The sequence below is a fragment of the Misgurnus anguillicaudatus genome, chromosome 8 (genome assembly GCF_027580225.2).
Source record: "Misgurnus anguillicaudatus chromosome 8, ASM2758022v2, whole genome shotgun sequence".
NCBI classification, from domain to species: domain Eukaryota; kingdom Metazoa; phylum Chordata; class Actinopteri; order Cypriniformes; family Cobitidae; genus Misgurnus; species Misgurnus anguillicaudatus.
Genome location: NC_073344.2, coordinates 24,260,774 through 24,281,883, shown reverse-complemented (window position 1 = coordinate 24,281,883; position 21,110 = coordinate 24,260,774). Strand labels below are relative to the sequence as shown.

At 37.2% G+C, this 21,110-nt stretch overlaps 2 protein-coding genes across 4 annotated transcripts; both read right to left on the bottom strand.

Annotated features, from left to right (window-relative positions):
- Positions 1–793: 793 nt before the first annotated feature.
- LOC129450637 (probable N-acetyltransferase camello) lies at positions 794–19,845 on the bottom strand. 2 transcript variants are annotated; one of them, XM_073870517.1, is made up of 2 exons: positions 19,714–19,845; positions 794–2,225 (listed from the first exon to the last, which is right to left on the bottom strand). In XM_073870517.1, coding segments are annotated over exons 1-2 (681 nt in total). In that variant the 5' UTR covers positions 19,715–19,845; the 3' UTR covers positions 794–1,545. The 2 variants fall into 2 exon arrangements, with proteins under 2 accessions (XP_073726618.1, XP_073726617.1); XM_073870516.1 differs by lacking the exon at positions 19,714–19,845 and adding an exon at positions 4,378–4,528.
- On the bottom strand, positions 13,685–19,852 carry LOC129450878 (probable N-acetyltransferase camello). Of its 2 annotated transcripts, none has more exons than XM_073870519.1 (2): positions 16,971–17,104; positions 13,685–14,884 (listed from the first exon to the last, which is right to left on the bottom strand). In XM_073870519.1, coding segments are annotated over exons 1-2 (678 nt in total). In that variant the 5' UTR covers positions 16,972–17,104; the 3' UTR covers positions 13,685–14,207. The 2 variants fall into 2 exon arrangements, with proteins under 2 accessions (XP_073726620.1, XP_073726619.1); XM_073870518.1 differs by lacking the exon at positions 16,971–17,104 and adding an exon at positions 19,714–19,852 and having other exon boundaries at positions 13,716–14,884.
- Positions 19,853–21,110: the final 1,258 nt, after the last annotated feature.

Sequence of the window (21,110 nt, the reverse complement as noted above, 5' to 3'; positions counted from 1 at the left end):
GTGTAGAGATCTGAGAATTGGAGTGATGTGTTCATGTTTGCGACCGCATAAGCTGGTCTAGCTGTGTTTTGGTCACTTTTTAAGTTGGTCTAACTAGACTTAGCTGGTCAGGCTAGAAGACCAGCTGACCCACCAGCTTGACCAGCTACTTCCACATTAAACCAGCAAAAACCAGCTACCAGCTTATGCTGGTCTTAGCTGGATTTTTCGGTAAGGCCTAAGACTGTTTGTTCAATGCACCTGTTTATCTATCTGATCTCCTTCGTCCTTACACTCCTCTTAGAAGACAACAAACCAGTGACCATTGTTGGTTGTCCCGCACGTAAAGTTAAGCTTATAGGAGTGAGTGCATTCGCTGAAAACCAAGCAGAGTAATAAAGTCATTCTTAGAGAGCACACGTTGGACATGTATCTCTGTGTTTATTTGTTAAGTTAGAGCCACCTACCCTACCCGAACCGTTATTTACCGATCTGGTTGCAACGTGCTTTCCTCAATGCTTTACAAGCAAAAATTATTCAATCCAAAGTACCGGTGTTAACGAGTTTTTTGACTGTATAAATACCTTGAAGAAAGTATAATGGTTAAAGAATGCTGTTACATGACTGTGGTGTGCATTAAAATACCGTGATATTCTTGTTTACAAAAACTGCTTTGGTGATATTATATCAAGCCAGAGCCGATCTTAGACTTCTGGGGACACTTTGTGAAGGGGCCTTGTCAGCGTGTTCATAAAAACCTATTCATTGTCTCTGCTTATGTAGCTATAAACAAAAAGTTAACTAAATCATGTGGTATAATTTTACAGTTTTTTATTATCTGGATATTTTCAGTGGGCATAGTACTTTGATTTTTGGATTGCATTTTTTGTGTAATTTGTGTGATTTTAACCATGCTTAGTGAGAAAATACATCAATCTTCTTTTTGAACTTTAACTGGGCTGTGTAATCAATGAAATTGAATAAGAGAAGTACTTTAATAATTAACTGAATACATAACATATTAGCTATTGTGCAACAAGCAAGGCATTACTAGGACAACAATCCAAATTCAGAAGTGTAAAATCTTTTACATTTAATTTTTGTGTAATATACTATACAAAGTGCTACTAAAAAGTAGAATTATGTAACTATGAAGAGGTAAATAAAATGATTTATCTTGTAAACAAAGTTTATAAACATCAACATTACTACATTTCCATTGATAGGTCACACAGAAATGTAAGATTTCTTTCTGGTTTCACACACAAGGCTTAGCTAAAGCCTGGACTAGTTAAATTAATATATGTTTAAGCATATTTTGTAAACATGCCTTAGAAAAAAAGATGTTACCTTGAGACAAATCAATAGCACTGCCATATTTTAAGATCTGTCAGTGCAAGTTATTTTCAGATGTGACAGCTCAAACATGTGTCTTAGCCTTAAGCCTTGTCTGTGAAACCGAAGGAAAAACTGCATATAATTTTTCATCTGACCATTACTGTCTCTCAACTCTCAAAAACTTCATGCTATTAAGCTCAGGTCAGGTGTATTAACAGCAGTTAAGGATCAAATGATCTTCTCCATGTAAAAAAGTTTGACTCGAGTCATCCAAATTAACCACTCCAGAGATGGATTACTTTCAGATTGAGTATTAACCAGTTTAAAGCCCATCTTATTGTAAAGCGCCACGGCTGCTCTTTGAGTAGAAGTGGTGAAAAGCATGATCTTTGTGAAGCCACGTTCCTTGCAAAAGTCTTCAACGGTTTTAGCCAGCTGTTTACCGAGACCAGCACGGCGACAGGTGGACGACACAATCATTCGTAAAAGCTCTCCGTGTCTCTTTCCGTCGCCGTCATCTTTGACTTCCACAGCCACCATGCCCAAAATCCGACGCCTACCATCCATTTCGGCTTCAGCGACCCAGAAGCAGTTATCTGGATTGCTGAGATAGTAACCTGGAATGTCCTTCATGTCTGTACGCATTCTTTCCCGGACATAAGAAGCATAAAACTCATAGCAGCAACAGTACAACAGGCCAACCCAGGCTCCTCCAGATATTAGGGCCAGAAAAACAGACCCGCCGAGCAGATAAGCACCAATGCAAAAAAACAGACTTATAGTGATGTGAAGAGGCTGGGTCATGGCGTGTAGGAATGCAGGGTTGATGTGTTCCTTAATTGCATCTGGGTAAATCATTTCAATGGCTTCTTGATCAGAAGGCTCATATCGTCGGACCAAAATGTGCACTAGTGATAGGAATAAGAGAAAGAAGTTTTTAAAATATATTTAGTATATTAGTACAATACAAAACAACAGAAGAGCCCTTCATCATTGTAAATATGCCTACAAATGAATACAAAAGCCCATAAACATTATGCATTTATATTTATGAGTAGTATGCAGTTGACTGTGCTATATTACTGCATTACCAACTTTTTTAATTCTCGTATTGTTTTTGTTAGGCTACTATTGTTTTTGTTTTTTAACTTGACTACATTGATTATTTGTAGCCTACTTAAAAATTCACGTCACACAAAATGACTATGTTGTATTAACCATTTATTCAATTAATAGGTTATTAAAAGCATGCACGTTTATATATTGCCCTCTGCACCTTTAAATCTACATTGAACTTCTATAGAGGGTATGCATTGACATCACTTTTCCACGTGACCACGCCCGAACTCGCCCTGTTGAGTGGCAAATGTCTCAAATGGCGCACTTTATGTGGGCTTTTTGTCTCGTGGCCTTGAATTGGGCTTGCTCGCTTAGTCTACGAGTCCGTAGGGTGTCCCATCTGTCATTATTATGCTTCGAAGTGTGCTCATCAGCCCCCCCCTTTACCCCCTTGATCCGGTCTTTAGCGAAGCCCACACTGCAGCAGGCTTTGTGCACTTTACCAACCCAGAAGTCCTTGCGAAAGAGCAATCAGACCAATCAGACAATAGATGGGAGGAGTTCACACTGACGGGCAACTTCTCTTCCTATTTCCGGCTTGACACTCGAGTCTGTCCCAAAATACGACTACGTGCAACCACGTGGACTCGCATCAAGGGTCCCTAAAGTCTGCACTACATGATGTCATCAAAGTGTGGACTCTAAGGAGGACCACAAGTCTAGAGTGTGCTATTTGGGACAGGGCCAAAATGTCTGGTTTCATAGGGGCTGCTGCGAAAATGCCAGTAAAACTGACTATTATCAGCTTAAATTGAATTTAGTTAGACTTGATAGCAAAGGTGGACAATACTTAGTTACATTTTCCAAGTATCTGTGCTTTTGTATTGGAAAAAAATTACTTCACTACATTCTAAAGCATAAATCATACTGTTTTCTTTAATATTGCATATTAAAATTTATTGAATACCTAATTACATTAAAATTGTGTACTTTTACGAGAGTAAAATTACGTTAATGTACTTAAATATTAAATGTAAAACAAAAACTTTTTTTTCTGAAATGTAAAAGAGTAAAACTTATGATAATATGCTTTGGAATATATGTTTAAAACACACACACACACACACACACACACACACACACACACACATAAAATACAAATACTTGTAAAAAATACTTTTAAGTAGAAAGTAAACCTCTGCTTGATAGTGACCCTAGCAACTTGTCAACCCACCTGTGGTCTGTGGACGTTGGCATGAACAATCAATTTACTTCTCCTTTCTGTGTTTTTCTGTAAAATGATAGCTCCGAATTCTTGTTAATCTGCTTGTACAGTTTACCGCACAACAGCTGTTTCCCATTCAGACTCGACACTCATTCTGCCGCTCTGCCTTTGCCACTCAGTGGGCGTAACCGCAGTCATTTTCGCCGAAGGTGACGTCACGTGCATACCCTCTGCTATCAAGTCCAACTAAATTCAATTTAAGCTGATAATAGTCAGTTTTACTGGCATTTTCGGAGCAGCCGCCATGAAAACCATCCATTTTGTTAAACGTTTGCCACCCACCAGGGCGTGCTCTGTCGTGGTCACGTGGAAAAGTGACGTCAATGCACACCCTCTATGTGGAGAATCAGGAAGACGCGCTTTTTTCTAAACAATTTATTAGTTATACTGTAATAAAATGCCTGTAATACTTATCTACACTGTAAATGTATATTTGCCTTTGTTGTTAATATAATTTAGTATTAAATAAAAAAATCAGGAAGACACGCGAAACTTTGAATGAGATTCGTGAGTCGGTGACAGATTTAAATGTCTCATTCTTAAACATTGCTCTTCTTTGCCGCAGAAATACAACTAAATAAATACAAATAAATAATGCTCGCAAGCACACTCTGAAAACACCAACGAAACGTGATTTAAAACTATAAAGACGAGTAGATAAACACGAATATATATATGAGATAGACAGTCAGACAGACTCATCGTTTGCTACTCACTGTTTGTTTGATATTGTCTTGTAAAGCCTTTCTGCTAAATCGATCCGATGCTCGAGTCTGACTGAAGTTGTATATTTAATTACATACACACGCCACTGACGTCACCATCATAAAACAAATGTCCACTCCAAAGTTCACTGAAGCATGAGATCCAGTATGCAGTATCCAGCTGGAAAACCAGAACGGGGGGAAGTTACGTTCTTAACAGAGTAGCACCACCTACGGTTTTATGGTGTAATTTGCTTTTATTACATATAATTTACGTCATACTTTGTAATTACAATACATACAGTACAATAAGCAGTTTATAACATTGATCTTGTGTCATACAGTTGTTTAGTTATCCGTTTTATTATGTGAGTTATTACCTGTTTATGATGTTAAAAAATAATGCTTAAAAGAACTTTCTATGAGATATCTTATATGTTGACAAAAGATTCCTAACAATAGCTTACTGCACAAAGCGGTATTGTCCCCATTTTACATTGTCAACATATAAAATGTTTCACAATGTTTTGTTGTTTGCACCATAATACCATAATACTCTGTAACTGGAACCTGTTGTACACAAAGGTGGACAATTACACTGCTTGATGTTCAAAGAAAAATAATTGTTTATTATATTTATTGGTTCTTCCTAACCACAAATAGCTGGAAGAAATCTAAAATGCACCAAAGCTCGCGTCTTATGAGGTAAATCACTAGACTCAAAATTTACTCTAAAGCAAATAAAAAAGGAGCAGAACATTTTAATTTTAAAAGAAAATTATACAACAAATGATTAAATTGAAATGTATTAATCAAACAATTCACTCAGGCACATTTAGTCATGACAATCCTAGATTAAAATGTATCAAATTAATAATTCACTCTTACGCTCATTTTGTTATGACATGCAACAATAAACTCCATCCTTGAACCCAAAATAAAACATGAAGGGCTCTCTTCTGATTGTTCCATGAGATTGGTGAGGGCCTGTTGGTTGTCTTTATCAATTTTTAAGGAATATCCTTGAAAAAGGAAAAAAAAACAATGCATAAACCAACAAAAGTGGAACAAACATATTCATTAAAATGCAAATGAGCAGTGTAGATGACAGTGCCGTGGTTGGATAGTGCAGATTAACGTGCCCATCTTATGACTGCTTTTCCAAAAGTTAAATAGGTGTATGAGTTCCATAAAGCATGTTTCAAAAGTTGTTTGCTCAAAATAGCTTGTAGGAAAAGATTGTTACCCATCTCTAGGAGCCTCTGTTTCAGGGCATTTCAGATTGTGCGGTTTTGAGCTAGTCATTACATATTTATGAGCTGCTGCTCCTTTGATCAGCCCCACTACTAACGTCATGTGCGCATGCATAGTGATATCGTGAGCAGTACAGACCATACTGTGTTATTATTTTATATATTATTATTATTAACGGTTTATGTTGCCAACAGACAAATCATGCAGAAAAGTATCACAAATAAGTAAAGAGAAGAAACCCATGAGTCAACAATAAACTCGTTTTCCCTGGACAATACTAACATCCCAGCTAGCAAAAAGTCGTCTATTGGACGTTGAGTAGACGTAAACCTTCAACGTCTAATTTTGGTCCACTGAAGGTTAAAAATTAAAATTGAAAAGACGTCAAATTTGTCCAACTTTTCAACGTTAAAAACAGGTCGATCTTCAACGTCTAATTATGGTCCAGTGAAGGTTGAAAATGAAAATTGAAAAGACGTCAAATTTGTCCAACTTTTCAACGTTGAAAACAGGTCGATCTTCAACGTCTAATTATGGTCCAGTGAAGGTTGAAAATGAAAATTGAAAAGACGTCAAATTTGTCCAACTTTTCAACGTTGAAAACAGGTCGATCTTCAACGTCTAATTTTGGTCCATTGAAGGTTGAAAATTAAAATTGAAAAGACGTCATATTCGTCCATCTTTTCAACGTTCAAATCAGGTCGATCTTCAACGTCTAATTTTGGTCCATATTCATCCATCTTTTCAATGTTGAAAACAGGACCACATTAACATACCAACTAACATTTTATAAAATGAAACAAAGCTTTAAGGGTTATAAGAACTTTAATAAAACAGCACATTTTAAATAGTGCAAACAGTCAAGTAACCAACAGATTTCACAGTCTGCAATAAACAGGTCGGTCCAGTAACCAACACAGAGTGCAATAAACATATACCAACACAGATTTCAGAGCGCAGTAAACATAGGTCAGTCCAATGCAATGAGCCAGAGGTTTTCGAAGCTGTCCTGGAGGACTACTAGTACTGCACAATTTGCATGTCTCCCTCATTAGACACACCTGGTTTAAATTTTCAGCTCATTAGTAAAGACTGCAAGACTTGAACTGGGTGTGTAAGGTAACTGAATGAGGTGTGTCACAAAAGGGAAACATGCAAAATGTGCATGACTAGTGGTCCTCCAGGACAGCTTTGAAAATACCTGCTATGAGCAGTCCAGAGCTTTCTGTAATCTGGCGGTTGGTTGGGCTTCTCTCTGTGATGATGGGTGGAAGATTCGCGTCACATTCACCTGCCTCTTCGCTTCTTCTTCTTTAAGTTTTATGGCGGTTGGCAACTACCTTTAATGGTGCATTACCGCCACCTGGTGGGGTGGGGTAATTATATCATGAATCCTCATTGCACCTCAATCGCAGTTTCAAATTTTTTATAACTTTGACGTAATATGTAAAACTCTTTACATTTACTTAAGATAATTGTAGAAATGAGTGAAGAGTCCATGATAAATCCAAACCAGCCGTATTTATTACATAAACATCTGTAGTGTATATTCAATTTACAGCTTTCACAGCCACAGGCAACAAACCGAAACTAAACATTTCAACCCGGCAGGGGAATATAAAACAGCGCCAACAGGACTCATGCGCACTTCCACTAGTACGGTGTCTCTCAGTGTCCATAGAGTACGCAAGCGCAATCATTAACAAGAATGATCTACAATAATAATAAACATGGTTTGGTAATTTGTATTCTCCGTTGTTTTAGCATGTATAACAGATTATCTAGCTGTCTTAGATTATGAGTTGAAAACATGGTCAGTTGAAAACATGTAGTCAAACAGTCCAGCCAAAACTACTTAGTTGAAATCACGTCGTAAACCAGTCCAAGGCGGACCGACTTATTTTCAACCATATTTCAACGTTGAAAGACCGTAATTGTTTACTGGTAGATTATGAGTTGAAAACATGGTCAGTTGAAAATACGTAGTCAAACAGTCCAGCCAAAACTACTTAGTTGAAATCACGTCGTAAACCAGTCCAAGGCGGACCGACTTATTTTCAACCATATTTCAACGTTGAAAGACCGTAATTGTTTACTGGGATATTCCCGTTAGGCTATAAAACATTTTCAAACGCATTATTTTCACAAATTACAGAAATTAAGACCCGGCGGGGGATGTACACTGCTTGTGGACCGCATGCTAATTGCTAGAAGCTAGCGGGAGGTCCGGACCGTAAAGTTATAAGAGGCTCCTGGGTCAGCCTCGTCAGAAAAGCCGGGGCGGTAAGGCCCGGTCTCGGTTAGTTTGGCAAAAAACTTTTATGCCTGGCTCACACCACAGGATAATCGGGCCGAATTTACCCCGATTTTTCCCTCCCGAGAATCTGAGGGAAAATCAGGCAATGGACCTTGATCGGCTCCGAAGTTCGGCCCAGATTATCCTGTAATGTGAGACGTTTAAAAATCTAAACTTACACCTTCCGATATGCTCTCAAGCAAATCGGGGCCGCCCCGATCTTATCAAACATGTTTGATATTTAGGATTTTTACGTCATACTTTCACAATAATCATTGAGAGACGGAGATGATTGACAGCTTTCGGGACCGCGAATCAAGCTGCTGTACGGGTAGACAGCGCAGCCGGACTCATTCCGCCACAACTGCAGCTCGTTGGGGCAGACAGACTTTAAAATATAGAAATTAATTCCTTGCTTGATTCACGTTGTCATAAACATTATCTAAAATATCCTAAAAACAACAGAACATGATGATGGTCAGTCACATCACGCACCTGCAGCTATTATGTGTATAGAGGAAATTTAATGAAATAAATAGGCATACACGAAATAAGTTGCACTTAAATAATTAGCTTATTAACAAAATTAATTTAAAATGATATGACGATTTTCAGTTCTTTTTTTGTGACGCGCTCCACAAACGCACAGAACCCGATGGGGCAGGCGGCAGAGTCGCAGCTGGAACCAGCTCCCAGAAGAGATCAAATGTGCTCCAACAGTAGCCACATTCAAATCCAGACTCAAAACACATCTGTTTAACTATGCATTTACTGAATGAGCACTATGCTGCGTCCGAACTGATTGCACTATATTATATATGCACTATTTTAATTATTTTCTATTTCTCTTGTTTTTATTCATATTTTTAATTGTTTTATACTTTTATTCCTGTTTTATTATTTTTCACACATTTAAACAGTTTTTATTAAAATCACATTTATTTTCTTTTAATTGATATTTTAAATTCATGTATCTTTGATTTTTGTTTTCGCATTTCTATGTAAAGCACTTTGAATGACCTTTGTGTATGAAATGTGCTATACAAATAAACTTGCCTTGCCTTGCCTGCCTTGCCTTGCATCATGTTTTAAATATTACTTTACAGACGCACAAAGTTTTTATCTGTATGACCATATAACCATAAAAGTAATTTAAGGTCATCATGCATGCATTGCTGTTCAGTGTTCACCGGCATGCAGGATATGTACTATCAAACATTATGTTATATCACGCAATTAGTTGTTCGAAATATAAATAATCCGCTTGAACCTCACCCAAGTGCAGCGCTGATTGCTGAAATACCGCACACTTGAGAATCTGATGAGCCTCATATCGACACTTACAACGTTTCACATTAAATGACATATTTGTCCAAAACCATTGGTAATGTAAATACTGAATTAAACACTAGACCCTACACTGCAAGATAAAATAGAATAGAATAAACACTTTACTGTCATTATAAAACTATCATAAAATTTGTTTATAAGCTCTCAAAGACCAGCAGCCTCAGAAGAATAAACAACAAAAATAGAATCCACATAGTATATAGCTACAAAACAATATCACCGCAGAGTATATATACAGTGGAATTATGCAAACAACAGTGCAAAAACAAGTTTAACCAAGTATCAGTCATTTAACGCTTAGCCTACAATAATATTCCTGTTAAGAAGGAACAGGAAAACAGAGCATTAATAGAAATAGCCTAGATCACTTATAATAACTCTTAAATGTGCAAAAAATAATGACATATAGGCTAGCCAATTATATTAAAAATATGTTTTTAAATAGATGTATTTAAATTTAAATAAATCTTGCATAAGGATTAGACTTGAGTTGGTGCTAGATTGTGCACACATCTACAGTATGCATTCAAACACTGCCTGCATAACACATCCTTAAAACATATCATAATCGTTGCCGCATAAACAAGAGCTGAGGAGGAGAAATTGCCTAGGTTTCAAAAAGAAAGCTGCTACTTTGTAAATATTTAAAAAGAAATCATAATAAATGTGTCATAATCTTCATTCCTTTATATACTCTTCTCCTGAGGTGAAGTGAAGTGCTTGCTCTGGCAAGGTAATCCTAATAATATCCTGTAGTGTGTGATGCACTAGGATTTTTAATTCCTGTAGTGTGAGCATGTTTAAGATTTGAGAGAAGAATATCTGACAAGATTCTCTTTATGTGTGCGCTGCAACCAGATTTCAAAATCTGCCAGGATTTTAAAAATCCTGTAGTGTGAGCCAGGCATTAGTTTGGCTAAGCACTATTACTTAGTTCTTGTAGAATTGTAAAATAAAGCCGTTACATTTTTTTTAAACTTTCGAAACCACGCTGCAAACTATCTAGCCTGCAAAAATATCTATATAGCCTACTGTCTACAAACAATTATAAAATCACTATACATTTAAAAGGTACAATTTACGGGATTAGCATCAATGTATGATCTCTGTTTTGAGATACAGATGCTCTAGCATGTGCTCTCTCTAGCTCCCTGGTGTGTGGAGACCTGCGAGTGGGGTGGTGGGCGGAAAAATTCAAACGGAATGTGACGAAACGGCTAGTTACGTAACAACGGAGCTGAGTTTGAACTTGCGCAATCTGAGACTCAAGGCAGAGGACATTCAGAAACCTGTATCTCACTCAAAACAGCATGGATGGATTTTTTTCCAAGTTTGTATGCATGTGGAAGCATCAGAGACACAAAATAACACCCCAAAACCCAGAAAAATGTGAGTTTTTCATAATATGGGCACTTTAAACTACTAATATACTGTCTAGGGATGTAACGATTCAATCACGATTCAATCGCGGTCCTCATTAAAAATGCCTGTCTGAAATCGATTCTGAATCGCAAGGCTGCGATTCTTTTTTTCTGCACAGCCTGTGCCTGTATTACGACATTTGGTCAGTAGGAAGTCCTTATCAATCTAAAATCTTTATGAGCCGGAGTCGTTTTTAACGTGCATTTAAAAAAGCAACACTCGTTAAACAAAATCATTCAAAATATTCTTTATTATCATGAAAATACCTGAAACAATTTGAAGAACAGCGTATAAATATTCATGTGTAGACATTTCCTGGAATAGCGTTTGTAATGCTACTTCTTGTGTGGCAAAAAGGGAGTTTCTGCACGGGAGCGCCCTCTGGCGTTCGGATGTGCCGGGATTTCACCGTATTCATTCAAATTCATTCATTGAGAAAACGCGCATTTGCACGATGAATCATTACACCCCTAATACTGTCAGAGAGTCACGTTAGCAAGCGGTTAGCGCATGTACACTTACAGTTTTGCTATGACCCGGTTAGCTTACATAAATGCTTAAATGAGTGTAAAATGTTAGTTTCTATTGTCGTTTTCATTGCTTGGATTAATGATGAATGATATGTATTGATGTTGATAATGTCTTCTCGGTAAATCATGTTAGCACTAGGTCAATACATGTTGCACTATTGTTGGTCTGTGCCACTGATCTGTGGTCTGTGCGGAGACTCTGTCAGTTGACCAATCAGAGCAGAGTAGGCTACTGAAAGGTGGGGTTTTGGCAGACTGAGTCATTGAATGGCTTCACACAAATCGTTTGGGGATCTCTGAGAAACGGGGTAACTTTAAATGTATATTCTGAGAAAATTACAGTGTTCTTTTACCTTGCATGCATTTAAACCTGTTGTCCGGGACTTACAAACAGTGATAGGATGCTTAAAATTGCCATCTTACTGTCTCTTTAAAAACTTCTTATTTCAAATGACACAGCAATGACAACAAAGCAGAATGCTATTTGTTCATTTTTAATAGGTGTTATCATTGGTAGAATAAAACTTTTCAACACGTGTAAATACAAGCATTTTAGCCAAATATAATTTATGCAATGTCAAACCAGAATGAAACAACAGCGATGGGTATGAAGCAAAAGAAGACTGCATGTGTATTATGCGTACTGCCCGTCCGCCTGCAGGAGGCTTTGCTGGAACACGATCCTGAGGTGAAATCTCTTTACTAAGAGGGCTTACACTGTTGGCTGTGAGTGATGTGAGCAGGATCCGCACAATGGATCAGATAACTGGTTTTGTTAATACATGACTATGTTTCAAACAATGTTTTCTCAAGAAGGTTGCAGTAGCAGCAGGTTAGCTAGCACATAAGTTAGCCAACAGTTAACATAGCACAATAACTGGCTTAGAAAACTCAGTTTCTGTCAAGGCACAGTGAAGAAACATTTATTGAAAACTTTAATTGATGTTTATATATGTAATGCAGAACAGCTACATTTGTGAGACTACATCTACTCAACACCCGAGTCCTTGGTGGACAAGAAGACCAACAGAAGAAGCCAAGACGCAAAAACAATGAAAGATTGTCATGACTTTTTATTTGAAATAAAAGTTGATAAGTGTTGACTTAAATATAGTGTTGTAAAGATGTTTTAAATTAAGTTGTTTTTAAAATAAAGATTATAATATTGTGTATGTTTATGGTATTTACCCTATAACTAAATTTATAACAAGATGTGATCAAAGCACCACTTTAGTTTACAGTCTGCAACTATAATACCTGTGTTTTTAATAATTACTTCAATTACCATGCATATATAAGTAACAATCCGCCTAAGTTTGAGCAAACAAGTAATTGGAAATTAAAAAAATACAAAATAAGAGCACAAACTCAACAAGAAACAAAACAAAGTTTTAAGAATTACCTGTTAAATACACATTACAAGGGGGTAATAAACACCAGTTTAATAACAGCCTACAAATATAAGAGTTACCTGTTAATTACACAGAACAAGGGAGTAACAAGCACCACTTTCATTTACAGCCCACAAACGTAAGAGTTACTTATACAGATCAAGACGTAGGCTACAAGTTGGTTTGAGCCTCAGTATACAGTCTATACCGAAATAAAAGTGTTATATTTTATTTGCCAACATGGTTCGTAGACATGGACTGTATACAATATACTTTCATTAGGTAGCGAATATGAAAAAAAATCTAAATAAAATTATAACAAAAAATCAATAGGCCATATTACCCATCAACGTAAGTCATATACCACTTAAAGGAATAGTCTACTAATTTTCAATATTAAAATATGTTACTACCCCAACCAAGAACCGTTGACACATCCCTCCATCATCTGTGCGCGTGCACGCAAGCGCCGGAGCACGCCGCGACGCCTCGACAGCATCCAGCCTAGCCCCATTCACTCAACGGCACCATCCAGAGACAAAGCTAGAAGTGACCAAACACATCAACGCCCTTCCCATTCAAGACGAGCAGCCACACGAGCAAGTTTGGTGGTACAAAATAAAACGTAGCTCTTTTCTAAGCGGATTTAAAAGAGGAACTATATTTTATGGCGCAATAGCACTTTTGTGAGCACCTCGACTCGGCGCAGTAACACCCTCCCTCTCCCATTATGAGAGAGAGAAGGGGAGCGGACTTTTCAGGCGAGTCGAAGTACTCCCAAAAGTGCTATTACGCCATAAAATATAGTTCCTCTTTTAAATCTGCTTAGAAAAGCGCTACGTTTTATTTTGTACCACCAAACTTGCTCGTATAACTACTCGTCTTAAATAGGAAAAACGTTGATGTGTTTGGTCACTTCTAACTTTATCTCTAAATGGTACAATTGAATGAATGGGGCTAAGCTAAATGCTATCGAAGCGTCGCAGCGCGCGTTGCAGCATACGTGCACGCACACAGATGATAGAGGGATGTATCAACAATTCTTAGTTAAGGTAATAACATATTTTAATATTGAAAATGAGTAGACTATTCCTTTAATATTACAATACTAGGTACCCTGTAGCTGTAAAATACTTTTACCGTATTATTACCCTAAACTTAACACATTGTTTCCGTATACCTACAAGTACATAGTGTAAAAGTACTATGTTGTTACAAATAGGTACGCTGTAAATTTGGTTTAATTACGCAGTAGATTGCGGGTCGTAATATAAAGCGTTTCCGTTAATTTTAGTTGAAAATACAGCTCAAACATGTGTCTTAGGCTTAAAGGGACATTCCACTTCTTTTGAAAATATGTTCATTTTCCAATTCCCCTAGAGTTAAACATTTGAATCTTACCTTTACTTTTAATTTTCTGTTGGTCTTAGTACAAAATGCAACTACAGAAGAGTTAAGTTTTAAATAGGAAAAATATTGAAACTCTTTGGTTATTTTTAACTGATGGAACTCCATATCAGTTTTTATCTGACCATCTCATAACTATCAAATACTTTCTGCTATTGAGCTCAGGTCAGGTGTATTAACAGCAGTTATGGATCACATGATTTTCTCCATGTACAAAATTTTGACTTTAGACATCCACACCAACCACTTTGGTCTCTCAGATTGAGTATGAACCAGGACCAGTTTAAAGCCCATCTTATTGTAAAGCGCCACGGCTGCTCTTTGAGTAGAAGAGGTGGAAAGTATGATCTTTGTGAAGCTACGTTCCTTGCAGAAGTCTTCGGCAGTTTTAGCCAGCTGTTGACCGAGACCAGCACGGCGACAGGTGGACAACACGCTCATTCGTAAAAGCTCTCCATGTTTCTTTCCGTCGCCGTCATCTTTGGCTTTCACAGCCACCATACCCAAAATCTGACGCCTACCGTCCATCTCGGCTTCAGCGACCCAGAAGCAGTTATCTGGATTGCTGAGATAGTGACCTGGAATGTCCTTCAGCTCTGTACGTAGTCTCTTCTGGACATAAGAAGCGTAATACTCATAGCAGCAACAATACACCAGGCCAACCCAGGCTCCTCCAGATATTAGGGCCAAAATAACAGACCCGCCGAGCAGATAAGCACCAATGCAAATAAACAGACTTATAGTGATGTGAAGAGGCTGGGTCATGGCGTGTAGGAATGCAGGGTTGATGTGTTCCTTAATTGCATCTGGGTAAATTATTTCAATGGCTTCTTGATCAGAAGGCTCATATCGCCGGACCAAAATGTGCACTAGTGATAGGGATAAGAGAAAGAAGAGAGGAAAGTTATTCAAATATACAATACAAATCAACAGAAAAGCTTTTCATCATTGTAAATAAAGGCTTACTAATAAAAAGTTCATTCTAAACATTATGTATTTATATTTATAGGTCGAAGTTGAGTATGCTATATGTCATGAAGTCCGGTCTGTGTCTGCCCTGTTTTCTAGTCTGCCTTGTTCCTGTGTTGCTTCGCCCCCTTATTACCATGGACACTCATTAACTCACCCACTGCCTCTTGTTTGTGGTCATAGTGATTCGTTGTCTCTGCTTTGTGATTGGATCTTGTATTGTTTAAATTTATGGGTACCAAAGACGTCACTTCCGCCATTCCCGCCTCCAAATTTGTGTCTGTCTTGGCACAGCATCTAATATGTAATGTGCTAATGATCACATTTATTAGATTAATTATGGGCTTACCAGAGACAAAATGCTGATTGTACAATCTGCCAGTCAGTCCCTCTAGTTGTTCGCGATCGCGGAACAGTGCAAAATCAAAATGTCGCATTTTGGGGATCCTGCATTATTTGTCATATTCTGTATTAAATATTTCCAGAAATTAAAACTGTCTCATTAAAATAAATTAAATATAACATCGGTCATTATAGAGTAGACATTTTTTGGCTTTAATTTACTAACGCAAAAGATCATTCCCTCTTATAGCACGCTGTATCCCATTATCATAACAGCCCTGAACCCCACAGTTAACAGTAAATCACATCTTCTGAGTACGCATAAAGACATTATCTCTATTTCTAAAGTTTAATGGTATAATGCATTATTTTTATGAGGATACACACGTGAACAGTCCTCGTGAAACCTGCTTGACACACCTGCTGTCTCATATGCAAGGATCTGGTGAAGCAATATTATAATATATTACAGTTTATTGTTTTGTAGTCCTTCAGTTTAGGTAAAAAGTGGTTTAGGACGTATGAATCCATTATTGTAGGCTTTTAAAGTGACAGCTGTATATGTTAATCAAAAAACAATCTGCTACTTAATGTTATGTTTATTTAACCATTTTTTTATTTGTTTATCTTTTCTTTTTTTACTTACTGATTACTTGATTATTTAACTATCTATTTTATATTCAGTCTAGTCACTTCTGAATAAAGCCAATCCTTTATTCCGCCGATCTAACTCCTTTGGAATAGAATAAAATTGTAGTTTGGGCACGTCTGCCGCCAGCGTGAGAATACAATGCACAAACTCACACATTTGGATATGCGGGCAATTTTTTGTAACTTTGCATGTAGGGAAACACTGCTGTTTGTGCTTTACTGTTTAACTCAGAAGGTGTTAAGGAATGCAATGTCTGTAACCTGTGTATAAGCCATACAAACAATGATACAAGGTATACACTGCATAAAAAGACTTACTTACTTTGTATTTTTATCTTGTTTTCAGTACAAATATCATTTTTTTTTTAAATCAAGATGCATTTTTTTAGATGAGCAAAATGACCTAAGAAAATAACATATCAAATCTAAGTAAATTTGTAATTAAAACAAGAAAAAAATCTGCTAATGGGGTTTGACATTTTTACAGTGTACAGTGTTAAAAAAACTAGACTTATTTAAAGATTTTTTTTCACCCTATTGGCAGTTTTTTTGCTTTTTAAGCACAAATTTACTTAAATTTTATATTTTTTGTCTAAAAACTTATTTTCTTAATTAATTTGCTCATCAAGAAAATGCATTTGATTTAAGAATTGTTAGATATTTAATGAAAATATGTAACAACAATACTAAGTAAGAAAGTCCTTTTGTTGCAGTGTAATCATCCATTCCCTCATGTAATAATGCGTGAGTGTTTGTGTGTGTGTGGGGGGGTTGTTAGGGTTTGGGAAATTTATCTTATTTTCAAATTCCAATGTTGACAGGTATGATTCTTTGCTGCAGGAATACAACGTATAAGAATTACATACATTGGTTTTATAATGCTTGCGAGCACACTCTGAAAACACGAACAAAACATGATTTAAAACTGTAAAGAAAGACGAGTAGATGAAAACTAAATAGATGAGATAGACAGACAGATATTTTGCTACTCACTGTTTGTTTAATATTGTTTTGTAACGCCTTTATCCTGAATCCATGCGATGCTCAAATCTGACTGGGGACCACCAACAAAGCCTGGACACAGGGTCATAAGCTTCTAAGAGGAGTGTAAGAATGAAGGAGTTCAGATAGATAAACAGAAGCATTGTTATAGAGAGACTTATATACAAAGATCTCTTGCAGATCGGCGACCAGTGTAGAGATCTGAGAATTGGAGTGATGTGTTCATGTTTGCGACCGCATAAGCTGGTCTAGCTGTGTTTTGGTCACTTTTTAAGCTGGTCTGACTAGACTTAGCTGGTCAAGCTGGAAGACCAGCTGACCCACCAGCTTGACCAGCTACTGCCACATTAAACCAGCAAAAAAACAGCTACCAGCTTATGCTGGTCTTAGCTGGATTTTTCAATAAGGCCTAAATAATAATAATAATAAATTTTATTTAAATTTTAAACTTGTATTTAACTTGTATTTATGAAATGTAATAGAATAAAAATTATGATAATGTGCTTTGGAATGTATGTTTTCCAAAGAAAAACATGAATAAAATACAAATATTTGAAAAAATACTTTTTAAGTATAAAGTAACACCTCTGCTTGATAGTGACCCTATCAACTTGTCAACCCATCTGTGGTCTGTGTGGACGTTGGCATAAACTATCAATTTACTTCTCCTTTCGGTGTTTTTTTTTGGCAGTCTGTAAAACGATAGCTCCGAATTTTTGTTAATCTGCTTGTACCGTTTATCGCACAACAGCTGTTTACCATTCAAACTCGTTTTCACCGTGTTTTCGCTGATTTCACAATGTACACAAATGCTGCCGCTCTGTCTTTTGCCACTTAGTGGGCGTAACCGCAGTCATTTTCGCCGAAGGTGACGTCACGTGCATACCCTATGTTATCAAGTCCAACTAAATTCAATTTAAAGAGTAACTAAACCCTAAACCAACTTTTTTAAGTTAATAATCTGTAAAAATGAAGCTTTATTCGTGCTGTTCATTGATTTTAGTAAGTTTTTTGACATTTGGATATTAAGTGTTTCAATACTACAATATATGTTGTAAAAACGTCTGAGTGCTGCCCTCTTCAGGTTGAACGGTGGCTACTGCAGTTGAATTTTCCTATTGGATGTTGGGTCCAAAAAATACCTCATGACGTAAGCAGGTTCAAGCTCACCACGCCCTTGTTACGATCTCACCACACATTTGGTACGAGCTTAGTTTGTCCCCTCTGTCTCCGTTGGGATCTCCCCATTTTTCTTGCATTTTTCAAATATTGCCAGTGGGTGGAGTCAGGCTCTGACCAGTGGTTTAGTTACGCTTTAAGCTGATAATAGTCAGTTTTACTGGCAATTTCGGAGCAGCCGCTATGAAAACCTAGCCTGACTACGTCAGACTTCGTACTTCCGCTAAATTTCATTACGCTTCTGTACTCAGTCTGAGATACCTCCCATTCAAACCGTTTTCCACCGGTCTCAAAACGACCGTCCAATCAACGAACAGAGGGCGGGCTGAGAGCCGTGACGTAGACGCTAAACGCCGAATCACGGTTGTAGTCTGTTGTGGACATGGAGACACAGAAAGCTCTGTTGTGGAGAACCGGCACTTGCCAACTTTAACCCGAACAAGAAAAGTGTGTGTTAAACATTTGAATGGAGATTGTGTTGTTGCCCTGCTCCCGACAAGTTTTTGGAAAAGTTTAATTTATCAACTTTACCGATCGTCAGCGAGAAACTGTGTGCAGCACAGCTTGACGTGCACAACGATCGAGAAATCATGGAAGGGAATTATATTGTTCACAGTTAATGGTGGAGGACGCGTGGGCAAGCATTCTTTGGTGACATTCCTGATTAACCAGAAAATAAGGTAGGGAGATTTAACATATGGTTATGGTTGTCTGGTGGAAGAGTTTGAGAGGAGAGAGGGGCTTTCCTCCCGTTAGACGTGAGTGGAAAGCCACCGTAAGGATAGTGTTCAACTAGCTCTGGCACGATTTACTTTACATAATCTGCAAAAGTCGTTCATAGCCATGTTAACTCAGGTATTTCGCTCGATGGGTTTGTTTTCACATCATACGTGTATTTTACAGCAGAGATTCGATGCGGCTGATCCGGCGCATAAAGCACATCATATCCAAATGTTATGTGTGATTGGCTTACGTTTAGACCAATGATTTTAAACTTCAGACAAGCCCCTCCCACGAGAAGGAAAACGATTGTCAATTATGCCCAGCCAGACTCTGTCTATGAAGCGAAGCAAAATAGCAGAGGATGGTATTACCAGGCTAATGAAAACCATCCATTTTGTTAAACGTTTGCCACTCAACAGGGCGTGCTCCGTCGTGGTCACGTGGAAAAGTGACGTCAATGCATAGCCTCTATATGGAGAATGTTTTTTCTAAACAATTTATTAGTTATACTGTAATAAAATGCCTGTAATACTTATCTACACTGTAAATGTATATTTGCCTTTGTTGTTAATATAATTTTGTATTCAATAAAAAAGCAGGAAGACACGCGAAACTTTGAATGAGGATCGAGAGTCGGTGACAGATTTAAATGTCTCATTCTTAAACATTGCTATTCTTTGCCGCAGAAATACAACATTGGTTCTATAATGCTCGCAAGCACAGTCTGAAAACACCAACGAAACGTGATTTACTATAAAGACGAGTAGATAAACACGAATATATATATATATATGAGATAATCAGTCAGACAGACTCATCGTTTGCTACTCACTGTTTGTTTGATTTGTAAAGCCTTTCTGCTAAATCGATCCGATGCTCGAGTCTGACTGAAGTTGAATATTTAATTACATACACACGCCACTGACGTCACCATCATAAAACAAATGTCCACTCCAAAGTTCACTGAAGCATGAGATCCAGTATCCAGCTGCAGAACCAAACGGAGGGGCGGAGCTTATACGTTCTTAACAGAGTAGCACCACCTACGGTCTTAGGGTGTAATTGCCTTTTATTTACAATACATAAGGTACAGTACAATAAGCAGTTTATAACATTGATCTTGTGTCATACAGTTGTTTAGTTATCCGTTTTATTATGCGAGTTATTTTCTGTTAATGATGTTAAAAAATAATGCTTGAAACTTTCTATGAAACATCTTATATGTTGACAAAAGATTCCTAACAATAGCTTACCGCACAAAGTGGTATTGTCCACATTTTACATTGTCAAAACATATAAAATGTTTCATAATGTTTTGTTGTTTGCACCATAATTCTCTGTAACTGGAACCTGTTGTACACAAATGCAGACAGTAACACTGCTTCGTGTTCAAAGAAAAATAATTGTTTATTATATTATTGGTTCTTCCTAACCCCAAATAGCTGGAAGAAATCTAAAATGCAAGCCAAACCAAAGCTCGGGTGATATAGGGTTGTCTGAGGTTAATCACAAGACTCAAAATAAACATTTACTCTAAAGCAAATAAAAACAGAGCAGAACATTTTAATTTTAAAAGAAAAATATACAACAAATAATTAAATTTAAATGTATCAATAAAAAAATCACTCAGGCACATTTAGTCATGCAATCCTAAATTAAAATGTATCAAATTAATAATTCACTCTTAGGCTCATTTTGTTATGACATGCAACAATAAACTCCATCCTTGAACCCAAAATAAAACATGAAGGGCTCTCTTCTGATTGTTCCATGAGATTGGTGAGAGCCTGTTGGTTGTCCTCTTCATTAATTTTAAGGGATTTCCTTGAAAAAGGAGAAAAAACAATGCATATAACAGAGGAAAGTGGAACAAACATATTCATGAATAATAAACATTTTCAAAACAACACCGGAAGGCCAATTTACATCCCGCGGTTTGAAAATTAATTGTACCATCTGCAGAAATATATTTCTATACAATTAAGTATGACAACAAACAAATTCACGCTTCTATAAGATGATACACAAAACTCTTAACCTAATACACAATAATTATTCACCACATGATAGCAATACCATTTCAGACAACTCACTGTGATCTTCGCCACGCTTATCTCATTGTCAATAACTTCATCTTTAATTTGCGTTCTGTGCCTGTGGTTCTGGCGCTGTGGTTCTGAAACTGCTGGTGCTGCAGGTCTGCAGCTGGATATGTCTCATAGGCATAGG